At 39.1% G+C, this 26593-nt stretch overlaps 1 protein-coding gene across 2 annotated transcripts in view; it reads right to left on the bottom strand.

Moving 5' to 3' along the window:
* Positions 1-1854: 1854 nt before the first annotated feature.
* Positions 1855-26593, bottom strand: part of EHF (ets homologous factor) — a 31282-nt gene continuing 6543 nt past the window's right edge. Inside the window, exons 2-9 of one of the 2 annotated variants that reach the window (XM_010286682.1) lie at positions 14371-14470; positions 11631-11876; positions 11257-11316; positions 8862-8930; positions 8702-8770; positions 5620-5679; positions 2994-3189; positions 1855-2180 (exon numbers count right to left, since the gene is read on the bottom strand). In XM_010286682.1, coding sequence (XP_010284984.1) covers positions 2081-2180; positions 2994-3189; positions 5620-5679; positions 8702-8770; positions 8862-8930; positions 11257-11316; positions 11631-11876; positions 14371-14467 — 897 coding nt within the window. In that variant the 5' untranslated portion in view covers positions 14468-14470 and the 3' untranslated portion in view covers positions 1855-2080. Of the gene's footprint in view, positions 2181-2993; positions 3190-5619; positions 5680-7904; positions 7908-8701; positions 8771-8861; positions 8931-11256; positions 11317-11630; positions 11877-14370; positions 14471-26593 lie in introns of those variants that run through there. The other variant, XM_010286683.1, reaches the window with a different exon arrangement.

Here is a 26593-nt window from a genome sequence, read left to right as displayed (position 1 = left end):
GGTGGCCTGGTTCTTATTATATGAACTACAAAATAGTGGTAAAGGAAGTGGAATGTAGCTAATCAAGATTAAAAAAAAATTAGAGTTGCACAAAAGCAAGCAAGACTAGTCAGTGAAAAAATAAAAGAGGGATAGACTGAGAGAAAAAAAAATGCTTTGAAGTACAGAGATTATTTGATTTGTAAATAAGATGAACCTCTCTCCACCCAGGTTATGAAAAGTAAAAATTGTAATGTATGGGTAATTGATGGTGACAACTCTGGCATACACAATGTAGGAGGTGGTATTATTGTTTGACATGCCCTACACGTATAGATATCAAGTTAGACTTTCATGTTTGCTTACAATTATATGTTTTTGCTTACAATTACATGTTGCTAAGAACATCTGATACCCTTTATATTGATACTTCTGTTGTATCTTGGTTTCCTCTCTATTTCCTTTTAGGACAAACAAAAAATGGAATATCCTACAACTTCCATCTGCACCATGCTGCATTTCAAGCTAATAGGGATAATAATATCCAGGGGATGCCTGAGGAAATGGATATTGGATGGATTTAATATTCTTAATTTTATCTTTTTTTTATCCTGGACTTCTCAGTCCCTGTTATTGTTTGCCAAATTCCCCCTACCTGAAAAAGTGAGTTGGAATCGATCTTGTTTTCACCTCTACTAACATCACCAAGAAAATCCTGTTTCTCAACTCCCACATCTTATGTACTCAGTAACCGGGTGAATTGCTTCCTCCTCTAGTTTTTATTTCCCCATGTTCTGCATGTGCTTGGTGCCAGCAGGAAGAAGCTGCCAGTGAGTGTTCAGTCTCCACATATGATTGCTAGAGATGAGCCCAAAATACTGACCCAGATCTGAATGTCCCCAAAATCTCAGTGTCTTTACGTTGGTGGGGTTTTCTCCAACTAAGAACCCCAAGCACAGTTGTCAAATACAATATAGAGTTAGACTTGAGAAAAGCAAAGGGAACTAATATTTTACACACAATGGAGCTTTTCATTTCTCAAATGTTTTTGGAAAGTATCTGTCCAAGTGAGACTTGACCTGTCAGGAGGACCATACGACTTGAAGGAACTGGGGAGAAATGCTCCCTCATGCCATGGGATATATGTTCTGCTTGCCCACCCCCTCACTGCTTCATATGGCATGGATTTGAATGCTTTAATTAGGAATGTAAGAGGGTGGGAGGAGTATTAATACTTCTACTGGGAAACTGATGCCTTTTAGTAAGTTTGCCCAGTTAGAAAACAATCATCTTCCTTCAATAGCTTTTGGTCCCTGAGATTGACTCTCTTCCTGCAGTTCATCTCAAACATATTAGTTAAAAATGAATAGCCCTTTTCCTGGGATGAGCTTAGTGTCTTTTGGAGATTGGGGAGGATACTCAGTACCAGGCAAGGTCAGGTCCTAAACTTCTGCCTACAAAAGAAGGTCCCAGTGGTGGAGGTAGTACGGGTTCTGCAAATAAATGCTGACAGTCACCTTGCAGAGCCACTGCTTTCTGTGGCTGGGATATGGTAACTGAAAAGGAACCCATTGTCTGACTCAACAAAAGCAACTGGAAGCCAGCAAAGTGTTAAAACATTCAGAAATCAAAGGGAAGGAACAAGTGATATTGGCCTATAAGTGCTATAAACCAGCTGACTATGGAAGAAGACTACTTGGCTCAGCGATGCTTTACTGTTTCCTCCACTTATAGTTGCCTCCCATAGTGAATTATCATATTCCCTAAATGCCCTTGTATTTTGCTCCTTCCCTTTCTTTGCATGACTCACAGCATTGTCATAAATCACATTATGCCTGTATGATTAAAAAAAAAAAGAAAAACTTCACAAGAGGGGAAAAATAATCATAATTCTATAATGTTATATCACAGAAAACTGTGTACATTTTTTCCCCATACAGGACATACTTCAAATAAAATAATTTTAACACCAATAATGATAATGTTCCTTCTTCCCAACAGAAGTAGAATTGTTTTTTCACCCCAGTTTGGTACATAAATATAAGAAAATAGTCTTTGAATATTTACATCCACTTGTTTTAAATGTTATTTCTTGACATATTTAGTTCTCATTTTCTCTCCAGCCACGGGCATTCTTTCCAAATTTATATACTAATCTCCGACCATCCACACGCTCCAGGATTTCTCTTTTATAATAGTATCTGTTAAAATAAAAACATAGAAAAAGATTTAAGATTAATTTCACCTATGGTCCTAAATGGCCACTGCCAACTGGGCAATTCCTCAGCTAGCTGAAAAGTCTTTATTTTCTATTGATATACATAATATACCTAAGATTATTACAGTTGAAGGACAGAGAAAAAGTTAATATCTTCTTTTTACTTTATATTAATTGTATTCTGAGTTTGAATTTCACCGTATTTCAGGTCATTACATGTGGCCCCATTTATCACACACTCTTATGAGATTTCATGGGTTTTTTTCCCAGATAAACCAGGATCTGAAATCAGACCAGGAAAGAATCCCAGCTTCCATTTAAAAATACATTTTGGACTTTCATAGATTATGGAAAAATGTTCAAAATGCTAAAGCAAAAACAATCCTCACATAGAATTTGTAAATCTAGTTTAAGGTAATGGGTGGGGCATGTCTAGTTTCTGAACATTGTTGGAAATAACAAGGTGTCTGGACATTACTGGGCTATTTAAGCCTTCCCAGTTCAGTTGCATGTGAACCTTCAGCTTGCTACAACCATGTTTCCTTCCTACATGGCTTGTTTGGGTGGACAGCAACAGAATGTATATTATATATATAACACATATATATGTAATATATACTATATGTATGATAGTATACAGACACATAATGCTACAATCTCAAAATTAGTGGGAGAGACTCAGCTGTCAAAGAAAGCAACTGGTGTTACTGAAAATTCATTTCTAAAGTCAACCAGATTCTCCATTCAGGTAGTCTCTTTACATGCCCCAGTCTTCTACAGCAACAACACAACTCACCTCATAGCTCGGCTGAGTTTCTCATAAGTCATGCTGCTGTTGTTTTTCTTCTTTCCCCAGAGCTGAGCCACAGCTTCGGATTTTAAAAATCTGAAGACACCTTCTGCCCGATCTTCCCACTTGATTAATCCTGGGTTTTTCTCAGGATTGAGAAGAATATCTCGAATAAATTCCCAAAGATGAGTGCCTCGAGGGTCTGAAAGAGGAAAGGAGGCAGGAGGAAGGAGCGTCTAAAGAGCTCTAGAGGTTATGCTTGCCATTTTTATCTCATGGTCTTACAGTTTGTCACCAACAGATGGTGACCACTTGGTAGAGACAGGCCATAGTGCCAGGAGTGCAGGACCCCCACCTTGGAGACATATAGGCAAAAAACGCTGATGCAAAAAGCAGCCTTTACACTGAGGCTGGAGGTGAGTGTCAGCCCTCGGCAGTCTGAGCCCCGTGGCAGGCAGGTAGGAGCCCCAGCAATGAGGGGAAGCAGAGTCCAAACCACCCACTGCTTCCTTCTGCCTTTGGCACTGTTTCTGCCCTGGAGATAACATGTTTAAGTCTTCTCTTCATCTCATTTGCCCATTTTTCCTGATATTCTTCTACACCATGGCAGGTAACCTGATATGATCGTGTGGTACGTGAAACAGCCAAGATAATTGTGAAGCAGGCACTGAATCTCCAAGCATTTAAATGACAGATAGAAGGCAGAGGAGGTGAAATGCTGTTCCACATCAATGAGTATTTTGTCCCAGGCCTCCTACATAGACTTAAAGAAGTAAGAAGGTGTAGAGTGGATACAGGGATCGTGACAAAACTGGCTAGCTAAAATTGTGTGTGAAAAGGGTGTAAAAAAGTTTGACCATGTTATCAAAAAAGGCAAAAAGAGAACTATAATTTCAACAGGTAGACCTCCCAATTTAAGCACAAATCCATCCCACAGTTACTGTAGAGGTGGCACCAGAAAACCCACGTCAAAAAGAAAAAAAAAATCAAATAAATCCAACAGGTTAGATGTAGTCCTTTATGAATGAGGAATAGCAAACACAGTCACAAGGTGGTCCAGAAATATAACAGTCCTTTGATCTGACTTCAAAAGCATGCAAGGGTTTAGACCAAATTAAGAAGGAAACAAGCTAGTCAAAGATGTGAAGGTAAATAGAAAATGGTATACAGAGCAACATGAGTAGAAGTAGATTCCACTCAACAAATCCAATATTTTCCTTTGTTATTATAATCATTTTCTAGAACCAACAAAATGATGTGGACCTGTCCTATATGGACATCAGTAACATACTCAAGAGATCATGATACACACCAGTACTGAAGAAACTGGAAATGTAGGGGATTAGCCCAGCTTGGCAAGGTGACCTTTTCTATATGCCAAGGCTGTAACTGATTTCTTAGAATCATAGAATATCTCAAGTTGGAAGGGACCCATAAGGGTCATCGAGTCCAACTCCCTGTTCCTCGCAGAACTACCTAAAACTAAACCATATGACTAAGAGTTTCGTCCAGGTGGTCCTTGAACTCCAACAGGCTTGGTGCTCTGACTGCTTCTTGGGGGAGCCTGTTCCAGTGACTGACCACCTTCTCAGTGAACAACCTTTTCCTAATGTCCAATCTGAACTTCCCCTGATGCAGTTTCATTCCATTCCTCGTGACCCATTGCTGGTCACTGGAGAGAGGAGATCAGCACTTCCCCCTCCACTGCCCTCCTTGAGGAAGTTGTAGAGTGTGATGAGGTCACCCCTCAGCCTTCTCTTCTCTAAGCTGAACAAACCAAGTGACCTCAGTTTTTCACAGGTCTGTCTTCAGACCAGTCCTATCTAGTCCTTTCATTACCAACCTTGAGATACAAACAAAAAAACCCACAAAGTATCTGTGTGCAGATAAAAAGTTCAGGAGTCCTGGACGGGTGAAGTCACAGAGCAGGGTAAGAAGAGGACTCAGGAGGAGACAGATAATATGGAGACCGTATTGAAACAGGATGAAACCAAATACTACAAAACACAGTGAAGGACCAATATTAAGGTTTCTGTTATAAACAGGGAATGACACAGGATGCAAAAGACAAGATATTTTCAGCATAAAAATCTCAGTAAGGTATGTTAATGGAACTATGTCCAGAAATGACAATTACGGTAACCTGTCTTCAGAGTCAGATTAAATCAAAACTAGCAGAAAAAGCAGATGGGGGAGTAGAAAGATGGAGAAGAGGAGAAGAAGGTGGCAAGACTGAGGGGCAGGTGCTTGCTTATGACACTGTGTGTGAGAAGTTCTTCAAGGAGATGCTCAGCAGGGTCTCTTGTGTCTGCTGCACCCAGCAGGCACGTGCACAAGAATGGCCATGCCCACACATAGACCTTCCCAATTTAATCCTGGATCTCCTTCATCAGTCCTTTACTCCAGTCCACCTGCCCAGCTCAACATAAGGCAGAGGCAACCGGTTTCTGGTTGCTCCCCGATAAACCCTCACTGATAAAACCAATTTGAAACGTATAACAATATTGAGTCAAAAAACCCCCAACATAATCAAACAGTACTAGAAAGAGTCAGATCCTTGGAGGATTGAATCACAATAACAATCTAACAGGTTTTGCTTTCAAAATACTTATAAACATGGATGTTGACTTACTGTGCTTCTTGGTGTGGGACTTTGGGGTATGATCTTGCGATTTTTTCACATCTGAAGAATCTGCAAAGAAAGAAAATGAAGGCTATTTGTAAATTTGATTAAAGTCTTTCCGTTGACTAGGAAGTTGAAAGAAATAAAACCACAAAAAAGAACTAATACCTCTTTCAAAGATAATAACTTTTCAGAAGGTAATCTAAGTGAGGAGGAAGGGGGAGAGTTTTGTTTTCTGTACTATATGATAATCAGCACACTTCACAAAGACACCATTGATGAATAAAGAATGAATGCAGAGGTAAACATTCTGCTTTTGAAACTTAAATTTGATTAACAAATACCTCATCTCATGTTATGTGTGAGAGAGAGAAAAATAAGATGATCACATCTATAAAAGGAATCCTGAATTGTCCCATTATGTCTTAGTCTTTGCAGAAGCATGTATCTTTGGGGGCTTATTTGTTTCTGAAGAGATGATCTAATGTGAAATGTATGTGCTGGAACCAATGCACAGAACACCTACCTGACTAAAACATAATGAACTGGCAAAGCATTGCTGTTTGGGGGGGGGGCAAGGTGGGGAATGGGGCTGCACTGGTAGGAGTTTTTGGCAGCTGGATGTGCATATATTGTTCTGTGGCTCAGAGCCATAGAAACAAGCCGTTTCTCATTGATAGTACTTTATCACCTGCAGACAGCCAGAGGAAGAATAGGGTTTCTGGCACAAGCATTTCTTAAGAAATGAAACAAAAGTTTTGCCTGTTCATGACTGTAACCTACCTTGCAGTATGCAACCCTCCTGGCCCTCAAACCACCACAGCCTGGCTGTGCTCTTGTCCTTAATGAATAGCTTTCATCTGATTGCTCTAAGTCTCGCAAAATCTGTGGGACAGTCCTGAGAGGGATTCCCTTCTGTGTTTGCTTTTCAGCATACTTCGTGCCTGAATTCCATAAAGCAAAGCTTAAGGTCCCACGCATGTTTTCCCAGCTTCTGTGAATGCATGATTATCATACTTTTCATGGAAACTGGGCATTTGCATGGGAAAATGACTCACAGGAAATATTCATTTGCATAGAAACTTGTTGGATTTGCACAAGCAACTGCAATAACTGCATGTGAAAAGGTAGATGCAAAGATATTCACACACTCGCTTTATTCATACATAACTGGAAACATAAACTGAACAGATCAGTGAGGATAAGCCTAACCTCCACTATTCTGAGCCTGACATAATTATTGTCCTTGACCCCCAAGCAGCAAACGCACTCCGAGTCATTTTGCCTTCCCACTCTCAAAGAGCAGGAACTAGCCTGAACCTCATTTAGCTTGGGGGGAAAAAGTAAAATGAGGCTTATTTCACTGCCTTTCCTCAGATTATGATTCCCCTGATGTTATTAAAAATTTGTGGGAACTCCAGCCAAGGACAGCAGTACCCAGTCCTTTATTTGCCCTCTTATATAAATCCTTCTCATTTTAAAATCCCACAATTTGCTTGCAAATGTTTGTTATGCTCCACTTAGCTGGAGATTTATTCTTGGAAGTTCAGTTGCCTTGTGCCTAGCTGGTGATTTGTTTGGGATTTCAGCTGTGTAAATAGCCTCCTGCTCTGCCTCCACTCCTACATGGAGACCAGTTTCAAACATGCTATGTTAGGAGGCTCAGGACTGACAGATGAAAAGAGTTATGATGTAGTTTCAACAAAGCTGTCTTGCAAAACTTTTGAAAAAATGTTGCACAGTATTTGCATATGATTCAGGAATGAGCCATTTTTTTACGGGATATACAAATTTAGTTTTTACAGGAGGCTGTGCCCTTGGCATGCCACCCTAGCTCTAGGCTTAAGCAGCCAGCAGAGAAACACACCATGCCAGGATCTTGACAGGTCCCCAGACCTGTCAGAAAGCTCCAAAATCCTGGTAGCCATTTTGTGAGAGTGGGTGGAGGTGGCAGACAAAGCAAACAGAGTGTTTGGTTGAGGCTTTTTTGAGATTTGGTGCTTTTCTTCTTCTGGTCAAGTTTTCTCTCTTTTTTTTTACTTATTGCTGAGTGCATTAGTTTAAACTGTCTGTCACTTGGCAAGTCTGGCTGTGCTGGGAGGCCAGGGGATGCAGCAAACACACAGGCCCAGAGGCTGTGACAGCTGTTTGCATGCAGAGGCACAGGGTTGCCCCCAGTGCATAGACAGCACCTTTGAGGCTGTATCTAGAGCAGTGTGCTTTCCTTTCTTATCCTCTCATAGCTTCCACTTTCTCCCTTAGGTCTGTTTGCTTAACAGCCTCCTAAGAAGGACCTGCTTTTCCCCCCACTCCTTTCTCACTCCCTTGCCATCTCTGCTCTGGTCTTTTCCCATTGCCTCGCTCTTTCACCTCCATCCCTGGTGCCTGCCCCTGGGACATAGCCTACAGAGCTCCCCAACACCTGTGCCTGGAACTGCACTTTCACTAGGCACCACAGAAAATGTGTTTGCTCTTTCTCGTGCCCTTTAGCAGATCGATTGTATCTCTGCCTCATGAAAACAACTATGGTGGGGTGAAGAGGCATGTGGTGCCTACCCTGCTGTCAGCTGAGATGGGCTCCAGTAGGAAGCCTTTCTACTGGTGAAGTTGGGCAGAGGGCTTGGTGCTTCCTGATCAGCTTCCCTGATCTGACCCCAAACCCAGCCCCAAACCTAGTAACCTACACAGCATGAACTGCTGGCTCACTAGGGAAATGCAGACACTTATGGGGAGAAACACAGAACTCATTTGCCCATACCCAGCTACACCACAGAAGAGTGTGGTGGAGCTGGAACACCTCATCTCTCTGACACTAACATGTCTTTGACTCAGCTGCTTTAAAAGATATGTGGAGATTGCAGATTATTTGATCTTCTTTGTCTTGAAGAGAAGAGAGAAGAGAGAAGCATTTCTTTAAAGCAAGCTATTGTAGTAATGATAGCTAAAAGAACTGTCAGATTCAGTATTGCTTGGTTTAAAATTACTGGAGGCTCAGGTACAATCCTACAATAGACGACCACAGAGACTATTATACGTCGATAGCTCTGGGACAAGTGACAAACAATTAGCAATATAATTACAAGTTCCTTACCAGGAGGCTGGTGACTAGGTGTCGTCATGGAAATCTGAGCACGACAGAATGTTTTACTGTCCAATAGCTCTGGGAATAAAAAAGATGACATTTAAAGTAATAGCCTCAGATAATAATAAAATCATTTCAGAAATGCATGAAGTATTGTGCTGTTAGTTACCTACTGTGTTACCATAGCCACTGTCATACAGGTAATTATCTTCTTTCCAGGACACCATTAATGATGGATCTGAAGGTAAAGGACCAAAAGGAAAATCAGATCACTAAAAGAACATATTTTAACACAGAGGTGAATACTAAGCACTGAGGGAATAAGAAATGTGCTGAAAAAGAGCTGTGAAGGGAACCAAGAAGTGGAAGGGGTTATGCATGAAAATATTTCCTTTCACTCAAATTATGGATGAGGTTTTGCATACTCAGGCAAATTTACTTACACCAAGCACTGACTTTTAGAAATAATTCTCTTCCTTTTCTTGGCTAACACATAATTTATGCCTGCTCTTGAAGGATCCTATTCCACATCAACTCTAATTCTACCCAATCCAGTCCTGAATTCTCAGCCCCTGGTGATTATGACAGTGCTTTGGTGCCATAGAGATGAAAGTGTTCTCAAATATCTAGTAAAACAGGAGGATGCTTATAATGAGTATTTATTTCTATAATGGTAGAACTCGAAACTCCCCTCCAAAACAGAGCTTCATGTGTAAAGAACATAGTGAGAAACATCAAAGCTTAATCCTAGATGAAGGGACATTTTATTTCAGGCACATTGAGTCCCCATCCTTAACCTAAAAAACACCTTCATGGTTAAAGAGGAATAATTTTTAGTGACTCTCTGGTCAGATGGATCAATATAAGCAGAACAGAAGTATGGTCTTTATGACCTGTACATTGATCAGGGAATTACTCTCTTAGTGCATTTTTGAGGTCAGAAGCCTTAAATCTACCTTTTTCTTTTGCATCCAGGTCAGAAAGGATGAGATGTGAAGTTCAAATCTAGGTATTACTTAATGTTTTTCATGTTCATATAAATGAAATCAAAAAAACAAAAATGAGTTATAGCTAAATCATCATGTTTGGCTGAGTTACCACTTATGACATAGGAATTTAGCAGGCACGCTAAGTAGTAGCTACATGTTTGGACACCCAAGAGCTTGTGTTCCTACAATAGCACACACCCTTTGCTTGCTTGGACACCTGATCTGCCTAACGTTACCTCTGAAAACAGGCCTTACCTAGCCAGAACATGGGGAGACAGCTTTTCTTCCTGTTTTAACCTTTTTCAGTACCCATATTTTTGCAACTGTGATGGTCAACTAGGATGAGGCAGGCTTCCCCTCTAAACCACCATCCCTATCCCTGCTGGCTCACAAGGAGTCCCTTCCCCAGCAGCCCAAATCCACAGCACCCTGCTCCTGCCCATGCAGAAAATAAACCCACTCTTAGTGCCTGTGTTCGGCATCACCAGAGCCCCACCATGCCACTCCTGATTCAGCACAGCTGGGAGAACCAGTCCTGGGCTTTGACCTTTCCAGGATGTGCCACTGAGGAACTAATGTACCACGATCTCATAAATCAGGACTTAAAGGATTACTGTAGTTTCCTATATGGCAAGCATTAAGGCTGCTGCATGTACATCACCTGCACTATGCAGGCACAGGCAAGGAGTGGATTGCAGATCACAATGCTTGCCAGCTGCAAGGAGAAGGTGGATAGTGTCACTGGCTAGAGAGGCTGGACTCCTCCAGGTGAGCTGAATAAACAGGCTGGCAGTATTTGTCAGAGACATCGCATGCTGTGAATCTGTATTCATTCTGCCAGGAGATATTAAAATATGGCTCATGAACATACCCACAGACAAAGAGGCTGGGAGTAGCGGGATGGAATGTTTGCATATGGGCAGAGGTTCTCTGGCAGAGGAACCAGGAAAATCATCATGCCTGAAGAGGAGTATTGAACCAATCTGAAGTTCTTTTCTTGGTGAAACAAAGTCCTGAGAGGAAAGGGATCTAGCTATGAACACACTGGAAAAATACACTGCCATAGGAAAAATGCAGATTTGGTCAAATCAAAATACCACCTGAATTTCAGTTTCATTGAAACATGTGAAGAAATTGAAATGTAACATTTTTTTCTCTCAAAGTTGTTTTGTTTGGAAGATGTTTCAAAGATTAATAGCACCTCACAATAAAATATTTTTTCCCTCTTTTAAAAACTGAGAATATTGTGAAAATAGTTGTTCTGAAATCTGCTGAATGAAGTCCTCTACAAAGCTGCACTCATTGAGCACTGCAAACTATTCCAACTCTGAACATCAGTATAGACTGCTTATACTGCAGAGGTCTCCTGGGAAAAGTGACCACATGCAAACTAAGACACAGTGATACTACCCAAAACTTCAAAAAGTAGACATTGACTGATAATTGTGTTCCTATTTTTATTCTGCATGATACACTTTCCATTTTATTTAATACCATTTTGATATCTCTTTCTTGGAATGGACAGTTTCCCCTTTTTGTCACCATCGAAAGACAAATTACCCAACTGTTACTCACCTGTTTGCTCTGTCTTCACAATGACATTATGAGATTGGTACATGTCACTTCCACACTGGCCTGCAAGAAAGCATATGGCAGATAGGATGCATGACAAGGAGCACAGAAGAATCAAAGGCAGCTCCAAACAGCAACTGCTCCAGCTAAGCCAGAGGGTTAATTTTGGAGTAGGAAACATACCCTTTTCCCTGGTCCTTCATACTTCTGCCTTATGTCATATCTAAGCAATTTAGCAATACAGGAATGAGGTATAAGCAGTATAGCAAACACAGCAAATAAGATCTGCCAGGTAGGTCTCTGAGGAACGTAAACAACTTCTGAAGATCCCAGAATTCAGACCACTGTATGTGTGTCTCTGCCTAATATCTATTTACCATTCCATTTTAAGTGCTGAAGGTTGCTGTAAAGCAGCTGCCCTGCTGTCCCCGCTGCCTGAGTGAATTCCTGCAGGCTCATACTGCACAGATGTTCCCCATTGATATCAAACTCCTGGAAGGGTATGCAGTTGGCATCGAGTTGGTTGGTATCAAGGAGATGCTGCAGCCACTCCCAGACTTGAAACTTAGTCCAGTACTGTGGGTGTATTTCATGCCACTGGGTTCCATAGAAACTGCTGGACACTGAAAAAGAAAGTAGGTATTTACTGTTAGTACCACAGGATTATGTCGACAACAAGAAAGGTCTATGGCTAAACTACATGCTCTGGAAGTCCACAGATCTAGATTATTTTCTCAGTCCTTACCACTAGCTCAGTATCTCTTGCTGGAGAAGATATTGTTTGGGTTTTTTTTTGCCTCAGTTTTCCTACTAAAACTGGGAATTATTACATCACATCTCTCTTGGCAGACTGAGTATGTAGGAATTAATTTATTAATGTTAGCTTAAATACACCAAAATTCTTGGATGGAAGATACCTTACAGATGTACTGTTCAAAAGGTATGTTGATCCTCATGTGAGAAAATAACTTTAGTGCATCAGAAAATGACAGAAAAGCCTTGCAAAATTCTCATAATGTGACATGGAAATTTTCTTTGAATAGGGACTTAATAAGGACTGAATATGAATTGTGGGATTCAATCTAAGAATGGTGAAAGCCAAGGCGTTCTCATATTGCTCCCCACAGCTTCATGATAGAGCTCACATTCTGATGAATACACGTTATTTCTGTAGTCAGGTAAGGTGATTGTTGTAAAGTTGTAAAACTAATTTTTAGTTAAGGAAGCTGCCTGATTTTCCTGTTAGGATGTTGGAATCTTTTCTTGGCAATCTTTTAATTTGCTCTAAGTTGTATTGAACGACAATAATTCACGTGTGTAAATGAAAGAAATTGTATGTGGGGATAGGATAATTATATAAGATAAGACCAAAGGAAGGACTGCTTTGGTCTGCCCTCACAGAATGAGTTCAGTGGCAATTTATTCCTTAGGAAAGGAGTTCAGTGCAATTTATTCCTTAGGAAAGGAAATGAAACATGCCAGGCAGAGACAGCAGGGTGACAAAATGCTCACAAGTGTTTGAAGGGTTTAAGGATGACAGAATGAGACATTGCAGAGGTGATTGAATTACAGGAGGAGGAAAGACTGCCATGGCCTAGCTCTACAATAGCCCCACTCCAGCATGTGTCACCAGTCAGTTCTCAAGTCTCCCCAAGAAAAAGATTACCACACAGCTGTGACAAATGATGACAACAGTGGATATTGCTAGAGGACCACAAGCAACAGAGTTAGCACAGTTTAGGAAATCACCTCCCCTGTGGTCCCACTAGACTTCAGGTCTCTTTGATTAAGATACAGTGCACAATGCTAGTTTCCAGGTGAACACAAAAAAGCCCCACTGTTACTTGGGTTTCTTTATTGATATTGGCCAACAAGGTCTGTGTCAGGAACTTAAGGAGTTTGCAGGACTGTTTCTCATCCTCCTGTTGAAGGATTTGGGGAATGAGTGTGGAAATGACTAACAGTGTGGTATGTCATAGAAAAAGTTTGATGGAGCCATCAAGTATTCCCTGAAAAGGAGGTTGATATGTATTCCCATCACTTCAGAAAGGTAAAAGAATTTCAGAGGCCACTAGACTACTGATGTAAATGGAGAACCTGTAGTAAGAGGAAAGAGTAGCTAGGGAAAAGGAAGTGAAATTGTGAATTACTGCAGAGGCTGGTCTGAGCTTTTAGCTTCCTGTACCTCTAAAACATAAGTGAATCCTGAAGGATTTCACACTGGAAACATGAAAATAGACCCATCGTTTCCCTTCACGAAATCCTCTGCAATGTGAAACTCAGCCAGGACTTTTCTCCCCATCAGTCTGTTACAGACAGGTTGGCACATTAATTAAGTGCACACTTATGTATTCCTGTGTATTTAGAAATTGCACATGAAACAGAACAAGAGTTTCACTGAGTGAAAGCTTTCATTGTAAGTTTTGTTGCAGCATTATTTGGATTAGAAGGACAACTGCAGTATGTGTTTGCCTCCTTAGATTTTAAGGTTTACCCATCAACTGAGTGATTAAAAGAACTTAAAAATTGTATCAACACTGTATATATACAGATATATATCTATATTTTTATACTGAGAGAGAATATATATGAACACATTTTTATTTATATAGCCATATAATCAAAAAACATTAAGAAAAAAAAGTTCTCAGATCACAAGCTATCTAGTGCTCTAATGCCAGTCTAATTAGAAAGCTATCCAGTAATTTGAACTGAAAAAACAAATACGGTAAAGGAGCAAAAAGAATATTCCCCTGGAAAGCTGGAGGAGTGATTAACATTGAAGAGTAATGATGGTTCAGAGAAGGTGTGAGGGGTAAAGGTAAGAGAGAAAGAATTCTGGACTGAGGAGAGGGATCTTTTGGCGCATTCAACACCACTGAATTCATTTTAAGAAAAAGAACCAGTAAGGAAATGAACCATAAACTGGTCACTTTCAGGAATCTAATGTTGTGAGTTCAGCTTTTTACAAATAAAGTAACAAACTGAATTTTTTCTTACCAGAAGTGAAACTCCAGTAAATTAGTATTAATGAAAAATAATACTTGTGCATGCTTAAAGGTGTAGTAGTCCCTTCCCCCCCAAAAACATGGCTTAAAGCTGTTGAATTCCTCCTACCATTGCATGTGGAATATCCGTCTGTCCAGGAAGGCTGCTGGTGGAGTAGATTGCTGCTGGAATTGATACTCATTCTGCCAGCTCCTTCCAAAATCATGATCTGTAAGTGAATCGAACAGCTTGCTTAGTGAATGGTGTCTGGTCCAAGAGGTAAATGGCAAAAAAAAAAAAAAAATCCACTGAAGGTGAAGTGAGGAAGCTAATTCCATTTGTAGAAGATACAACTGAAATCAAGAACATGTTGCCACAACCCCTTTTCCACTGCCATAAAATCTCCTTATGATAAACATTACCATGATTGATTTGCATGTGCAAGAAGCAAGTTTCTACAGCTGCCCATCCATAAATGAATAATCTGTAATCAGAAATAAAACAGAATGAAAAGACAAGGCTCCTGACAGAGTAATACAGGAAAACTGCCAAGCTTTGAGAAATTAAATACTAAATCGGTTTACTTTTTTTTTTCCTAATTTAAAAAAAAAGGTAGTTTAAACTTGCTTTTCTTTTTTCTTTTTTTATAGGAGAGAGAAAAGACTTTTCAATAATTGCAAATGAAACTATACAATTGACAATAGCCCATGTTCGGAAACTGCCTCACACAGAAGGACCCACGTGTTAATGTTACAGGAAGGTAATGTTACAGGGAATATCTTGTCAGCTGTCCCAGTTTCTTATCTGATCTGTGTCAACAGTGTCCATAACACTTCTCAGTAACAAATATCACAGATCACACATTTCAAACCACTGAAAAATCAGACAGTAAAAGATCTTGTAAATGAGACAACCATCGTTGTAACAGAAACGGTGTTCTGGAGTAACACTCCTCCCAAGACAACATTCCCTCTTTTAAGTGACACAAAATTTCCTTTCTACTTATCTTAGCATTAGCACCACGAGAAAAACTGTCCTTTATTTTATATATACTTAAAAAAACCAACTGCTTATATGATATTCTAGAAAAATGTCACATATTATCTCATGCTTAATCATTCCAGTGAAGGTATGTAAAATTCCCCAATAGCAGGTATTCTTGATATTTTTCATTATCTTTCAGTGGTTTGAAGTTGCAAAGTTTAAAAATATACATTATAACCACAGACGATCTTCAAGAGTCTGTTAAATATTATAAAGGCTTCAGATTGTTATCCTTATATGAATACACAGAAAAAAACAACTGTTCAAAAATGTTCTAAATTGAAAGCCACAAGTCCATAAAAACAAAATGTTAGACATCAGGATGGCATGTACATGCAGCTAGACTTCACCTTGGAGTAAAAAAGAGGATGAAATACAAAATGGACTTGTGAAAGTTAAAGTCACTGGTCTTGGCTGTTTACCCGCTGAGGCCAATGAGAACATTTCCATTGAGAACACAGCCTGACCCCCTTTCAATCTCATACCAGCAACATTTTCGGCAGAAGAAAAGGAGTCATTACAAACACTCACAGCCTTGGCTGTAAAGAACAGTCTGAAAATTACTTGGGTTCGTATTTTCCTCTTGTCATTTAAAATAAATTACATAACTTTAAAAAGTTACAAGTCTCTCTATCTTTTCCCTCCCCGCCTTATACATATATTTAGAGAAGGACAGAGAGAGATTATTGAGAATTTCTTAAAAAGCCAAAGCCTTAGGAAGTTTATTACAGGGAATTGTGGTTTACAGTGTAACCTAGTTCAAGGCCTTTTTTTGTATCTATAGAGAATGGCAAAATCAAACCATGGAGTTTTTAACAGTTGCTTCCCACTCTTAATTCTAGCCAATCTATGATTCAGTGACCACCAGCAAGGAGAATTTAATTTCTCATAACAGGTATGTGGGGGTATAAAATATTAAAAATTAAGAGAGATACCTATTGTCTCGCTCTAGCTAAATAAAAGATGATTGTTATATCAGTCAGTAAATTTATGCAAGTTCAAAGAGATTAGTCCCATGTTAAAGCCAAGTGGCTTAGTATTGTGAGGGAGAAAGTGTAAGAAGCTGTTAAATTTATTATACCGATTATAAAGATATTCAGCATACAACATTTATATAATTTATCTCATATACTTGATATATAAGAACTTTTAAGCAATAATGCATGTTTGATGGTCAATACATACACTTTGAGTTTGCACAGGTTATTGATATATAAAGTTATTTATTTAACTTGGGTTTTAATAATTTAAGACAATTAGATCTGAATGAATGGAGTATTAATGATAAAGACCTTATTACAGTATCAAGTAGAGGTGAGGTAGAATACTGTCCATTCTGGGAAAACTATAAAACTTGAGGATCCGCTAAACACTCTTAGTAACTTAGTTTGGTAAATTTGTTTATTTTTAAAAAAAGACAGTATGCACTTAACATTAAATTTCAACTTATTGATATGAAGTGACATTTTCAGACGGCACCTCAGAATTTTAGGTGCTGTGTTATGTGGTTTTTTCTTCTGCAACTTCTGCAGTTTCTGGAATGCTACATAATTTTCATGCCTGATACTTGTGCAAATAAAAAAGTGTCTGGGGACATGTGTGCATATGAACTGAAATGATTTCTATGTTCAAGCTCCTGTGTAATCTTACCCTGATAATTCAGTTCAGGTGAACTCTGATTTTTCCTTCTTCATAACAAATCAGGTGAATTTCCAAACCAACATATCCTATGACACTTAGATTCAGCAACTGAACCTCTGTATAGTGAAATAAACCAAATCATGTGTCTTGCATAGTTTTTCCACTCCAGCTGTAGCCAAAACCAATGCACGTTAGAGATCTGGGAAGAAGCATTCTGACAGCCTTTTCCCTAGATTCAGATTTCAGTTATTTTCCTTTAAAATCTTTTTATCCTGTCACAGTCTAGAGACAGTTGCTCTCCATAGTATCCCCAAACAACATTAATAATATTTTCAGATAATGTGCATGGAACTTGCTTTATAAATTAATCAATCAATACATCCCATTTTTGAAAGCTGTTTATCTCAACCAGAATAACTTAATTAACTTCTAATATCACCTGTGGGAAGAATTGTGCATGAAAGGAAGAATTTGCAATATTAAATTAATCACAAGAACAGGCCTGGATTTAGCTTTAACCCAAACTTTCCCAAAGTTCTGTGTATTATTCAAGGTACTGTTTTTTTGGTGACTTGAAAATTGTCAAGTCACCTCCTTTATCTTAATGCAAGGTTGTTCTTTATCTGGAAATCTTTGTTCAGAGTGAATGTAAAGTCCCACTAACATAACTTCCACGCCTTTGTTTGGAAGTATACAGCACCATACTGAAGAGTATTTTCCCTATGAAAACTAAACTGTGATTTTCTCCATTTCATCCTGTATATGCCTTTCTTTGATACAAGTTCATGGCAAATTTATGCTTATAGCAGTGTCTCATCCCATACTTGGAAAGATTTTGACTCAGGATATTGGAAGGGACATGCTCCTCATTAGTTTAGGGCCAAATCCTCAAATTTCCTTTGCATACAGACAAACCTGGTTAAAGGGTTTGAAGCCTCAAGGGGAAGGACACATAATATGTTCAGTTTTCTTTTAATCATATGCCATGTATCAAAGCAAACAGTGGAACTAATGAAGCCTGGTTTCCTATGAATGTGTATCTTGTGGTTGGATTCTCTAGTGTCTAGTAAGATGTGAGTGCTGATTGAAGTTTTTCCCACGGTTGGGGCATTCATAATATCTCATTGTCTCAAAGGAGCTAGCTCAAGATTCACTCTTTCTTTCAGATGGAGTATTAATAGATTTTCCTCCTGTACTTGGCAGCCAGTTTTCATTAATCCTGTAAGAACTTCATATCTTTGAGACTTCTACCCCGTATCAAATTTAATTAAAGTTAGCGATGGGACACACAGATTGTTACAGGCCAAATGAAAAAGCCAACACACAGACAGAATAACCACAAAGGCCTAATTTCCTCAGGAAACCATGTTAAAAAGTGATTCTAGCTGAGCTGAGATTTTGGAAAACAATATAAAGATCTTACGATCTGTCTCTCTACTAAGACATGGTACATTCTAAATGAACGCACACATGAAATATCGTATGTGTATATAGACACATGTATTTATATACACACATATGCCTCTGTGTGTGTGCATTGCAGGTATCTGTACAATCATTTCCATTCTTTTCCACTGAAGAGGAGCCATCTCTGGAGTGTAATCTTATAACACTACTAATAATATGGCACAGTTATGAGAGGAAACAAATAACACTTTATTCAACCAGCAAGGTTAAATTTAGTTGTGCAGTGGTGTTTAGCAACATTCTTTCCAGAGAGAGTCCTATGAGAAGGGATGAATGCATCAAAAAGAAAAATCTTTTGCATACATTCAATATATCAGGTGGTATTCAAAGACAAAACCTTGAAGGTCTCTCTTAGTGAAAGCTCTCACTGGAATCAGGAGAAGCTTTGGCTGAGCCGCAACCCAGAAACTTGGCAGTAACAGGAGGTCATTTGCTCTGTTCTTCTTGTCTTCCTTGACTGTCTGACCACTCTGAGTAAATGGCGGTAATGGAAAGAGCAAGGAGCTATGGCCTGCCCGTGGAATAAATCCAGCATTGCGGAAAAACGTGTTTACAAATCCTTGAACCTTGAACACTGTATAGTGCACTCTATGCAAATCATTTTATTGCACTACAGGTGTGCTCTGAAAATAAATTACTCTGATCCCCATTTCCAAATTCAACCCAATGATTCTTGACATCCAGATAAGTAGTTTCTTCTTCCTTTGAACCAGAATCTTTCAAGAACAGCTCATGCTAAATGACAGGAAAGTACTGAACATAGTATGAAAGGCGAATAAGCAATACAGATAAAAGGAGCAAATCCTAAAATACTACAACTAGAGTGATTTGTACCGTTCCTTATGTTACAACACTGAACTGAACTAGGTGTCTCATTAATTACAAATATGAAGGGGTGTGGAGCTCATATGGGAAAGGGGGCCTACAGTCTTCTGGTTTGTAAAGCTATGCACTCTATGCAAAACAGAAAAAAAGATGTCTAAGGCAAAACTGACAGAAACTATTAAACTATGACTCCACCCGTATACTATGCAAAGTCTGAGTGACTTCTAGCTGAGACAAGCTCAGTGCAGCTCCTCTTGGCGTGTCCAAAAGGGTGGATCTCTTTTGGAGTATTTACCTATGGGATCCTTCCCCATTTTTCCCCTTTTACCATCATGGATGAACTTCAAATGTAGATTTCACTTGGGCCTATTTTCTTTGAAGTATATTATGTACACAGTGAAGACACAATCCCTGCTTTTCAGGGTTTGGAGTTTATGGAACAAGTATCTGCAGAGTATGTTAAATATTTTAGATCATTACTGCAACTTGGATTACAGTCAAGCACTTAAAAAGCATTCTAAAATAAATGATACTGGCTAATAATTGCAGCTGCAGAGGAATTGAATATGGATTTTAATCTTTTCTTGAAAAATCAAAAGACAACTAAGTGGGCCGAATTTTCAAGACACCAGAAACAAATGACATGTAAAACAAAGCAGGTGGACCTGCTTTATACATATGGGTATGGGTACTTCAGAAACATAAATGCATTGGTCTTGTAATGTACATGATCAATTAGCTGCTTTGCATTCCAGCCACCTATTTCACATCTCCAGTGGTTGTAAGGGCAGCCACAAAGTGAATATATGAATGTTGAGAGCCTGTTTGCATGTTACTGTGAGCTTTGGGTCTTATGGTTGGGTTTTTTTTTGCTCTCATTTAATGTGTATTACTACCAGGGCTCTAGGGTCTTATTCTGAGCCAGTTTGCCTATATATACAGTTATGACTGACCCTAAGAATGCTCTATGATCTCTATCTGTCTATTTATCTGTATATATATTTATATGTCTATATATCTATATCTATCATATATATATATGTGTCTATATGTCTCAGGTTCATCCTTGGTGTCTGTGCCAAACTCCCAGATAAGATATCACCTCTGACAAAGCTCACTTTCAGATATGACCTTTCTGTAGTGTGTTAAGATCTCTCCTGGCCATGTAGATCCACATGTAGCCATCACACACTTCCTTGTTTCCTTCCCTTTGTTTTATTGCCTAAACAGCAGAGAGAAGCCTCAAAAGAAACAACACTTCTGCAGGCTGATTCCTGGTGGGGATCCATTTCACAACAAAAAGCTCAACTTTGGACCACTTTGCTATGACCTGTAAGGTACCTTTCAGGTGACAACCTGTGCAGCTTGGCCTGACTGATGACAATCTCAAGACTCACCACTAATACCATTGCAAACATGCCCCATAAAAAATTGTTTCCAAACTCTTTGAAAGCTTTGAAGAAAGTTCATACGAAGAAGCACTATGATCACACTCAATATCTATTGTGTAATACACTGTTTGATGCATTTATTTTTTAGTACATCATATGTACCTTTGGGCCCACAGTAACAAAATGGGTTTACTGAATCACATTATAAGTGTGAAGTTCAAGGAGTCATTTTTATAAGAAAATTTTCTAAATAATCTCCAAAACTCCTTCCATTCAGGAATCTGGCTTGGGGGTCTGGGGCCAATCTTTTTCCCTTCTACATCTCTCTGAACTGCACATTCCTATGCTTCTGTATTTTTGGTGTATACAGCTGTGGTTCATATGCATAAACCCACATTTGCATGACTCTTGGTGAGCTTTCAGAGACTACATTGAGACCTTGATCATTTACTGTTTTGGGCTTTTGGAAGGGAAGCATTGGGTTTATTCTTTTGTTTTCTTTGAACCTTGTATATTAAATGTATACATTAAGGTAAACTGAAAGACCATAAAAAGGAAGATGAATAGAAAAGGAGCATTTAACATTTACCTACATTACAGATAGGATCATGATAAACAAAATCAAATAAAGCTTGATTGGAATCTTTTATTACTAAAGATCTGATTTTCATGATGCGCTATAAGGCAACTTTTGTAAGAGATATGTGGTAGTTGTTTTAACATGTTCATATGGATGCTTCAAAATCTTACATATGTATTTTAACTAAAGAGAAGCTTGGGTAAAAAAGTTAGGATCTAGATCTGTATCTGAGTTATCCCTCTGCTCCAGGGTTTGGGTTTGGTTCTTATCTCTCTTTTAACAATGTAATTTAAAGACAAAACCATAGTTCAGTTTCCTTCTTGAGAGAGAACAAAGTTCACTTTATGAATGAAAAAAAAAAGAAAATGTACGTGATGATATGCAAAGTCTCAAAGGTTGTTTTTTCTCTGACCCCTTTTTTCACAATCAACAATCATCATATGAACTGACTTCAATTTTCAAGCTACTCATTAGTATAATGAAAATAAAAATGAGAATTTTAAAAGGGTTTTAGTTTGTTTGTTTGTTTGTTTTTCTAAATCAGAAGCAAACAGAAGGTCAACTGTGAACAGAGAGTCCTCAAGGCATAGATGTGTTTGACAGTGCTAACTGCCAAAGGTTGGTACTTCTGCAAATTTTACGCATAGTTATGTTACCTTAGCAGAGAAAACAGTGAACTGGAACCTGCCACTTAACAAAGATCCAGTGTTTGGGATCCATGTTTCCTTGTCACATCACAGGCTAGATGTGCCTCTTCTCCCCAAGCCACTAGTTTTTGAATATGAAAAAAGAGTATCATTGTTTATTTTACTGTAAAAAAACTCATTCTCCTCTTGCAGCAGATCTGTATATTATTAGTGGAATTGGTAGTCACACAGCCAAGACAAAAATGAGTCAAGTAAAGGTTTTATTTCTTGTGATAAGTAGCCATGTCATTTTTCCATTAACATATCCTTAGAATGTTTGGAACAAGTAGATATAGTGGCTAAAAACTGGCAAAAAAACAGGTTTTTTTCTTCTTTTTTTTTCCTTTGGAGTTGGTGCTGCAAAACATGGCTTTTAGAGGCATATGGCACTCCTGTCATTACTGCACCACCTCAGTGGTGGTGGATATAGCTGGGCTCCAAATAAATGTTTATTAAACACGTACAAACATGCAAGCATGAATGACAGTCAAAGTAATGGTCTGACAACAGGCTGCTGAAACAAGGTCAGTGAGCTTCATTGAATTATTTCAGTGATAGCCGCCCACCTGAGGAAACTTTCCTTTGCAAACAGGTGCCCACTTTGGGATACTTTGTAGTCTAGAGAGGAATGCAGGTGGAGCAGGCATCGTGGCTGTAGCTATAATGCACCACCTCAGCAAGTTCATGGTAATTTGGGTCAGCCATTTTTCCTGAATATTTAAAAGTCATTTGCCATAGATTCATCAGTCTAGCCTCAGGGTTACAGAGTCTTGGAAAACACAATAATGGGAAAAACTGCCTTTGCTCTTTATTCTTCTTTCAACATTTAATACCACACCTCATGGAACAATGCCACAGCTCCTTTCATGTCCTTCCTATCTCTCTGGTACATCCTTCCTCTAACGAGGAGCCAGCTCATCTCCCTAATCTCCTTTCGCTAAACACCTTTCTTTTGCTTACAATACACTAAATATACAAATGGCCAAAAAGCACTTGAGATGCCCCTGTATCTTGACAAGCCACATGTCTATAATTAGGCAAGCACCTCATCAACTAACAAAATATTACCACCATGTTTTAACACCTTCTCTTTTTCCCTTGGCTCTGGTTCCCCAACCACTTCCATGACAGGTTGTCTTTGCATTGCATTAAAGACTAACAGCATATCAAGGGAACTGCTTTCCATACTGCTAATGTAACCCCTGTGACTGTTCAGTTATTAGTGAATAATGACAATAATAATAATAATAATAATTGTTTTTGTATTCATGTTTGGCTCTCATTAGGTGCTGAAGTGTTTCTGACATAACAGCGATTCAGATACAGAGATTCTAACATATGCTGCTGAAGCAGCTGGTATTTCATGGAGAAGTTTATTTTAACCACTGTCACCACCAGCACTTCTCTTTTGTTATGGGACTAGTATGATTTTCAACAGTAATAACCACTAATTTGCCTACTTCCAAAATAAGAAGATCCTTTTTTTCTCTTTTCCTTTTTGTAAACCCTGTTTCATACAGTTTGTTTTTATAAAGGGCATCTGCTTGGAAACTGCAAGTTTCCTCTTTGGGGCTGGTTTCTGAGTGAGAACTAAACAGAATAAGGAACATGAGATGGAGTCCAAAACCAGGACAGTGTCTTGGGGAACATGCATATTTTCCCATTGGAACTACTATTTTTTACATGAATTGATTCATTCAATGAACAAACTAATTCTGTTTCTTCATTAAATACATGAGGGGCACAGCACAAATTAGTTGAGCATAAAGCATTTTATCCTAAACTAGGTAGCTTGCTGAAGGACTGACCCAGTCAATAGCAGTATTTATACCTCATTACAACCCACTGCCTGACTAACCACAATCTGATCACACCCTTTTGCTGGCACAATAGCAAAAGTATATTTCAAGTTAGAGACATAGCAGAGGCAGTGCAGAGTTCATGGTGGGAAGGATCATTCTGTGCAGCTGACAGAGGGTTTATATGGCTGACTATTAACTCCTCTGCCTGAGTCAGCCACATTCCCTAGTGCCAAGCTGGGACTCGCTGCATTATAGCTACAGCCACGATGCCTGCCTCACCTGCATTCCTCCCTAGACTACAAAGTATCCCAAGGTGGGCACCTGTTTGTGAAGGAAAGTTTCCTCAGGCAGGCGGCTATCACTGAAATAATTCAATGGAGCTCACTGACCCTGTTTCAGCAGCCTGCTGTCAGACCATTACTTTGACTGTCATTCAAGTTTGCACGTTTGTGTGTGTTTAATAAACATTTATTTGGAGCCCAGCTATATCCATGTAGTTTCTTCATATTGTATTTGTTGTGTAAAGAATAAGAGATTGCAAGACCACTGCCCTGGCATCCAGCTCCACTGGCTGCACAAGAGCTGTCTGCTTCACCCCTGTGTGTAACAGCAGGTTCACTCACCCCATGCACCCAGGACTTTGAGGACATCCTGAGCCTCCTGGAGCCACATGGCACTGGGACAGTAGCTGACATATATGCTGGGTCTCATTTATTGCCTTCATTAAAAGCAACCAGAAAATTGGGAGAATGAAGCTTCCTTGCTCTGCAGTCACCTTCTATAGAAAAGGCATGAAGCTGTGGGAAACAATGTCTCCCCACTTTTGTAAAAGATGAGAATGGCTTCCTCCTCTCTCCTGCCTGTGGTTAGAGGAGCAATACTTCCATGGTGTTGGAAGTGTTGTTCCTTCTCACATGGCACAGCGAGAGCTGCCCATCCTGTTTCCATTGATCTCTCCAGTGGTTGCATTAAACCATACAATGGAGTATTTATGTGTCAGTGTTAGGAGCAGGTTATTAGGTAAAACCCACCATAAATAGAGCCGTTAATTCAGTTGCTGGCATGGCTCTCTGTTATCTTCTCAATACCTCCCAGAGGGTATTAGCCTTACCCTTTCGTTTGAGTTGGCAGCAGAGTTATTTTTTTGCACCTGCTGCTCTACTCCGATAACAACAGAGGTCAGCTTTGATTTGTTGGAATATAAACAAAAGAGCAAAGCCAGGCATCTGCCTTAACAGCCTGGGCCGGTTTGACGATAGAGCTTTTCCCATTGCATTTTGTACAAATGTACTCTTTTGATTCTTACATGAACTCTATCCCACTTCATAAATAGTCCTTTGCTACAGAATAGCCTGGTGTCTGAGGAGAGCTCAATACTGTACTTTTCCATCAACTGAAATCTCAACAGGTCAAAGTAACACACTATTCTATGACTTAAGTCAGAAGAGATATCATACAAAATACGTAAAGAAAAATCAGCTGAGACAGAGTAGTTAAAAAATTAGCAGGAGAAAGCAACAAATTAAGTGTAAGCAGTAAAGGAATTTTCTTGAGAAAAAAAGAAAACCTGAAACACTGGGAGGTTTTTTTTTTTCCCATATGAACCTACACACACTGCAACCCTTAATCTACTATTTTTAAAAAGTCAAAAATTAAGTCCACAAGAAGTAGATATTCAGCTGGCAACTGAGCTACTTTTAAATTCTTCTGAAAATTAAGCCTGCAGGGCTCATCTACTGTAAAAGCATATGTGATGATGGAAGACCTCCTGAAACACTGACAACCATAGAGCAGAAAGAGTTCACACAGACAGCAAAGGGAGTAAATAACACAAAACACAGAAATGAAGGAAGGAACTAACATTACCTCCTCATTACAATTAGGAAAATTGAGACATAGAGCTGAAACGATTTGCTTAAGTCATACAGCAAGTCAATGGACAAGTCAGTCCAACTCATATCTTCCAGTTCAAGCTCCAATGCTATCCATTGCATCATGTCTAGCAAAATCATGGGGTTTCTGAGGGCAAAGAGAAGGTGTTAAAGAAGGAAAAGAATTTTCTATGAAAAAGAGACCTGTTCAAACTGACACTAAGATTCTTCTATGCATCATAGCTATTATGTGCCTAGTAGAGATTTTAATATTAAGTTACGCAAACAATTAAATCTACACTTGTAGTATTGAATCAAAAAAAGCTGCCCTTGACCTATGTACAATCCTGAAAACGAGCTAGAAATTCCTAAGTAGAGTTGGCTGAAATTCAAGATTTCTGTTCTGTGGAACTATGACTATTTCAAGGCTTTTTTTTTTCTTCCTTTCTTCTTTTTTTTTTAAATCACAACGAAAGAAAGGGATTTTAAAAAGCAAGTTCCCTGGCAACAGAGAGGGACGATCCCCATCCCAATCAAATGACATGTAAAAACCTATACTCAAGTTGTCCAACTAACAAAAGTGCAACTCAGCCTGTTATGTAGAATTGTTTATAAAAGACAGAAAATGTCAAATACCAAACTAAGATATTACTGCAAACAGGCAGTAATGTTGCACAGAGCAGCTGCACTGGAAACAATAAACTTGCCTAACGTGGTTGTTGTGCACATGGTCACCAGGGAACCCTCTGCAGAGTCTCATCACAGTAATCCTGCAATGCAGCCTCTGAGGACTAACAGATTTGACTGTCTCAAATGCTACCTAGGATGTCAAGTTTGCAATCCTGTTCCTCCTTTTTCACTAATTACTGCTATTCCTTCTCTTTCTCCTTATTTCTTTTATTACTCCTTCTAAAATTTTTGTTTCATTTTCTTTTCTCTCTTTCATTTTTTGCCTTCTACTTAGCCAAACTGGCTTACCTGGCCAAGGTAGCTTCTTTCAAACACCACTATAAGCCTGCAACCAGTGAATCAGACAAAAACACCA

This window comes from Phaethon lepturus, unplaced genomic scaffold (genome assembly GCF_000687285.1).
Source record: "Phaethon lepturus isolate BGI_N335 unplaced genomic scaffold, ASM68728v1 scaffold2005, whole genome shotgun sequence".
Lineage (NCBI taxonomy): Eukaryota > Metazoa > Chordata > Aves > Phaethontiformes > Phaethontidae > Phaethon > Phaethon lepturus.
This window is presented reverse-complemented; position numbering and strand designations above follow the sequence as displayed.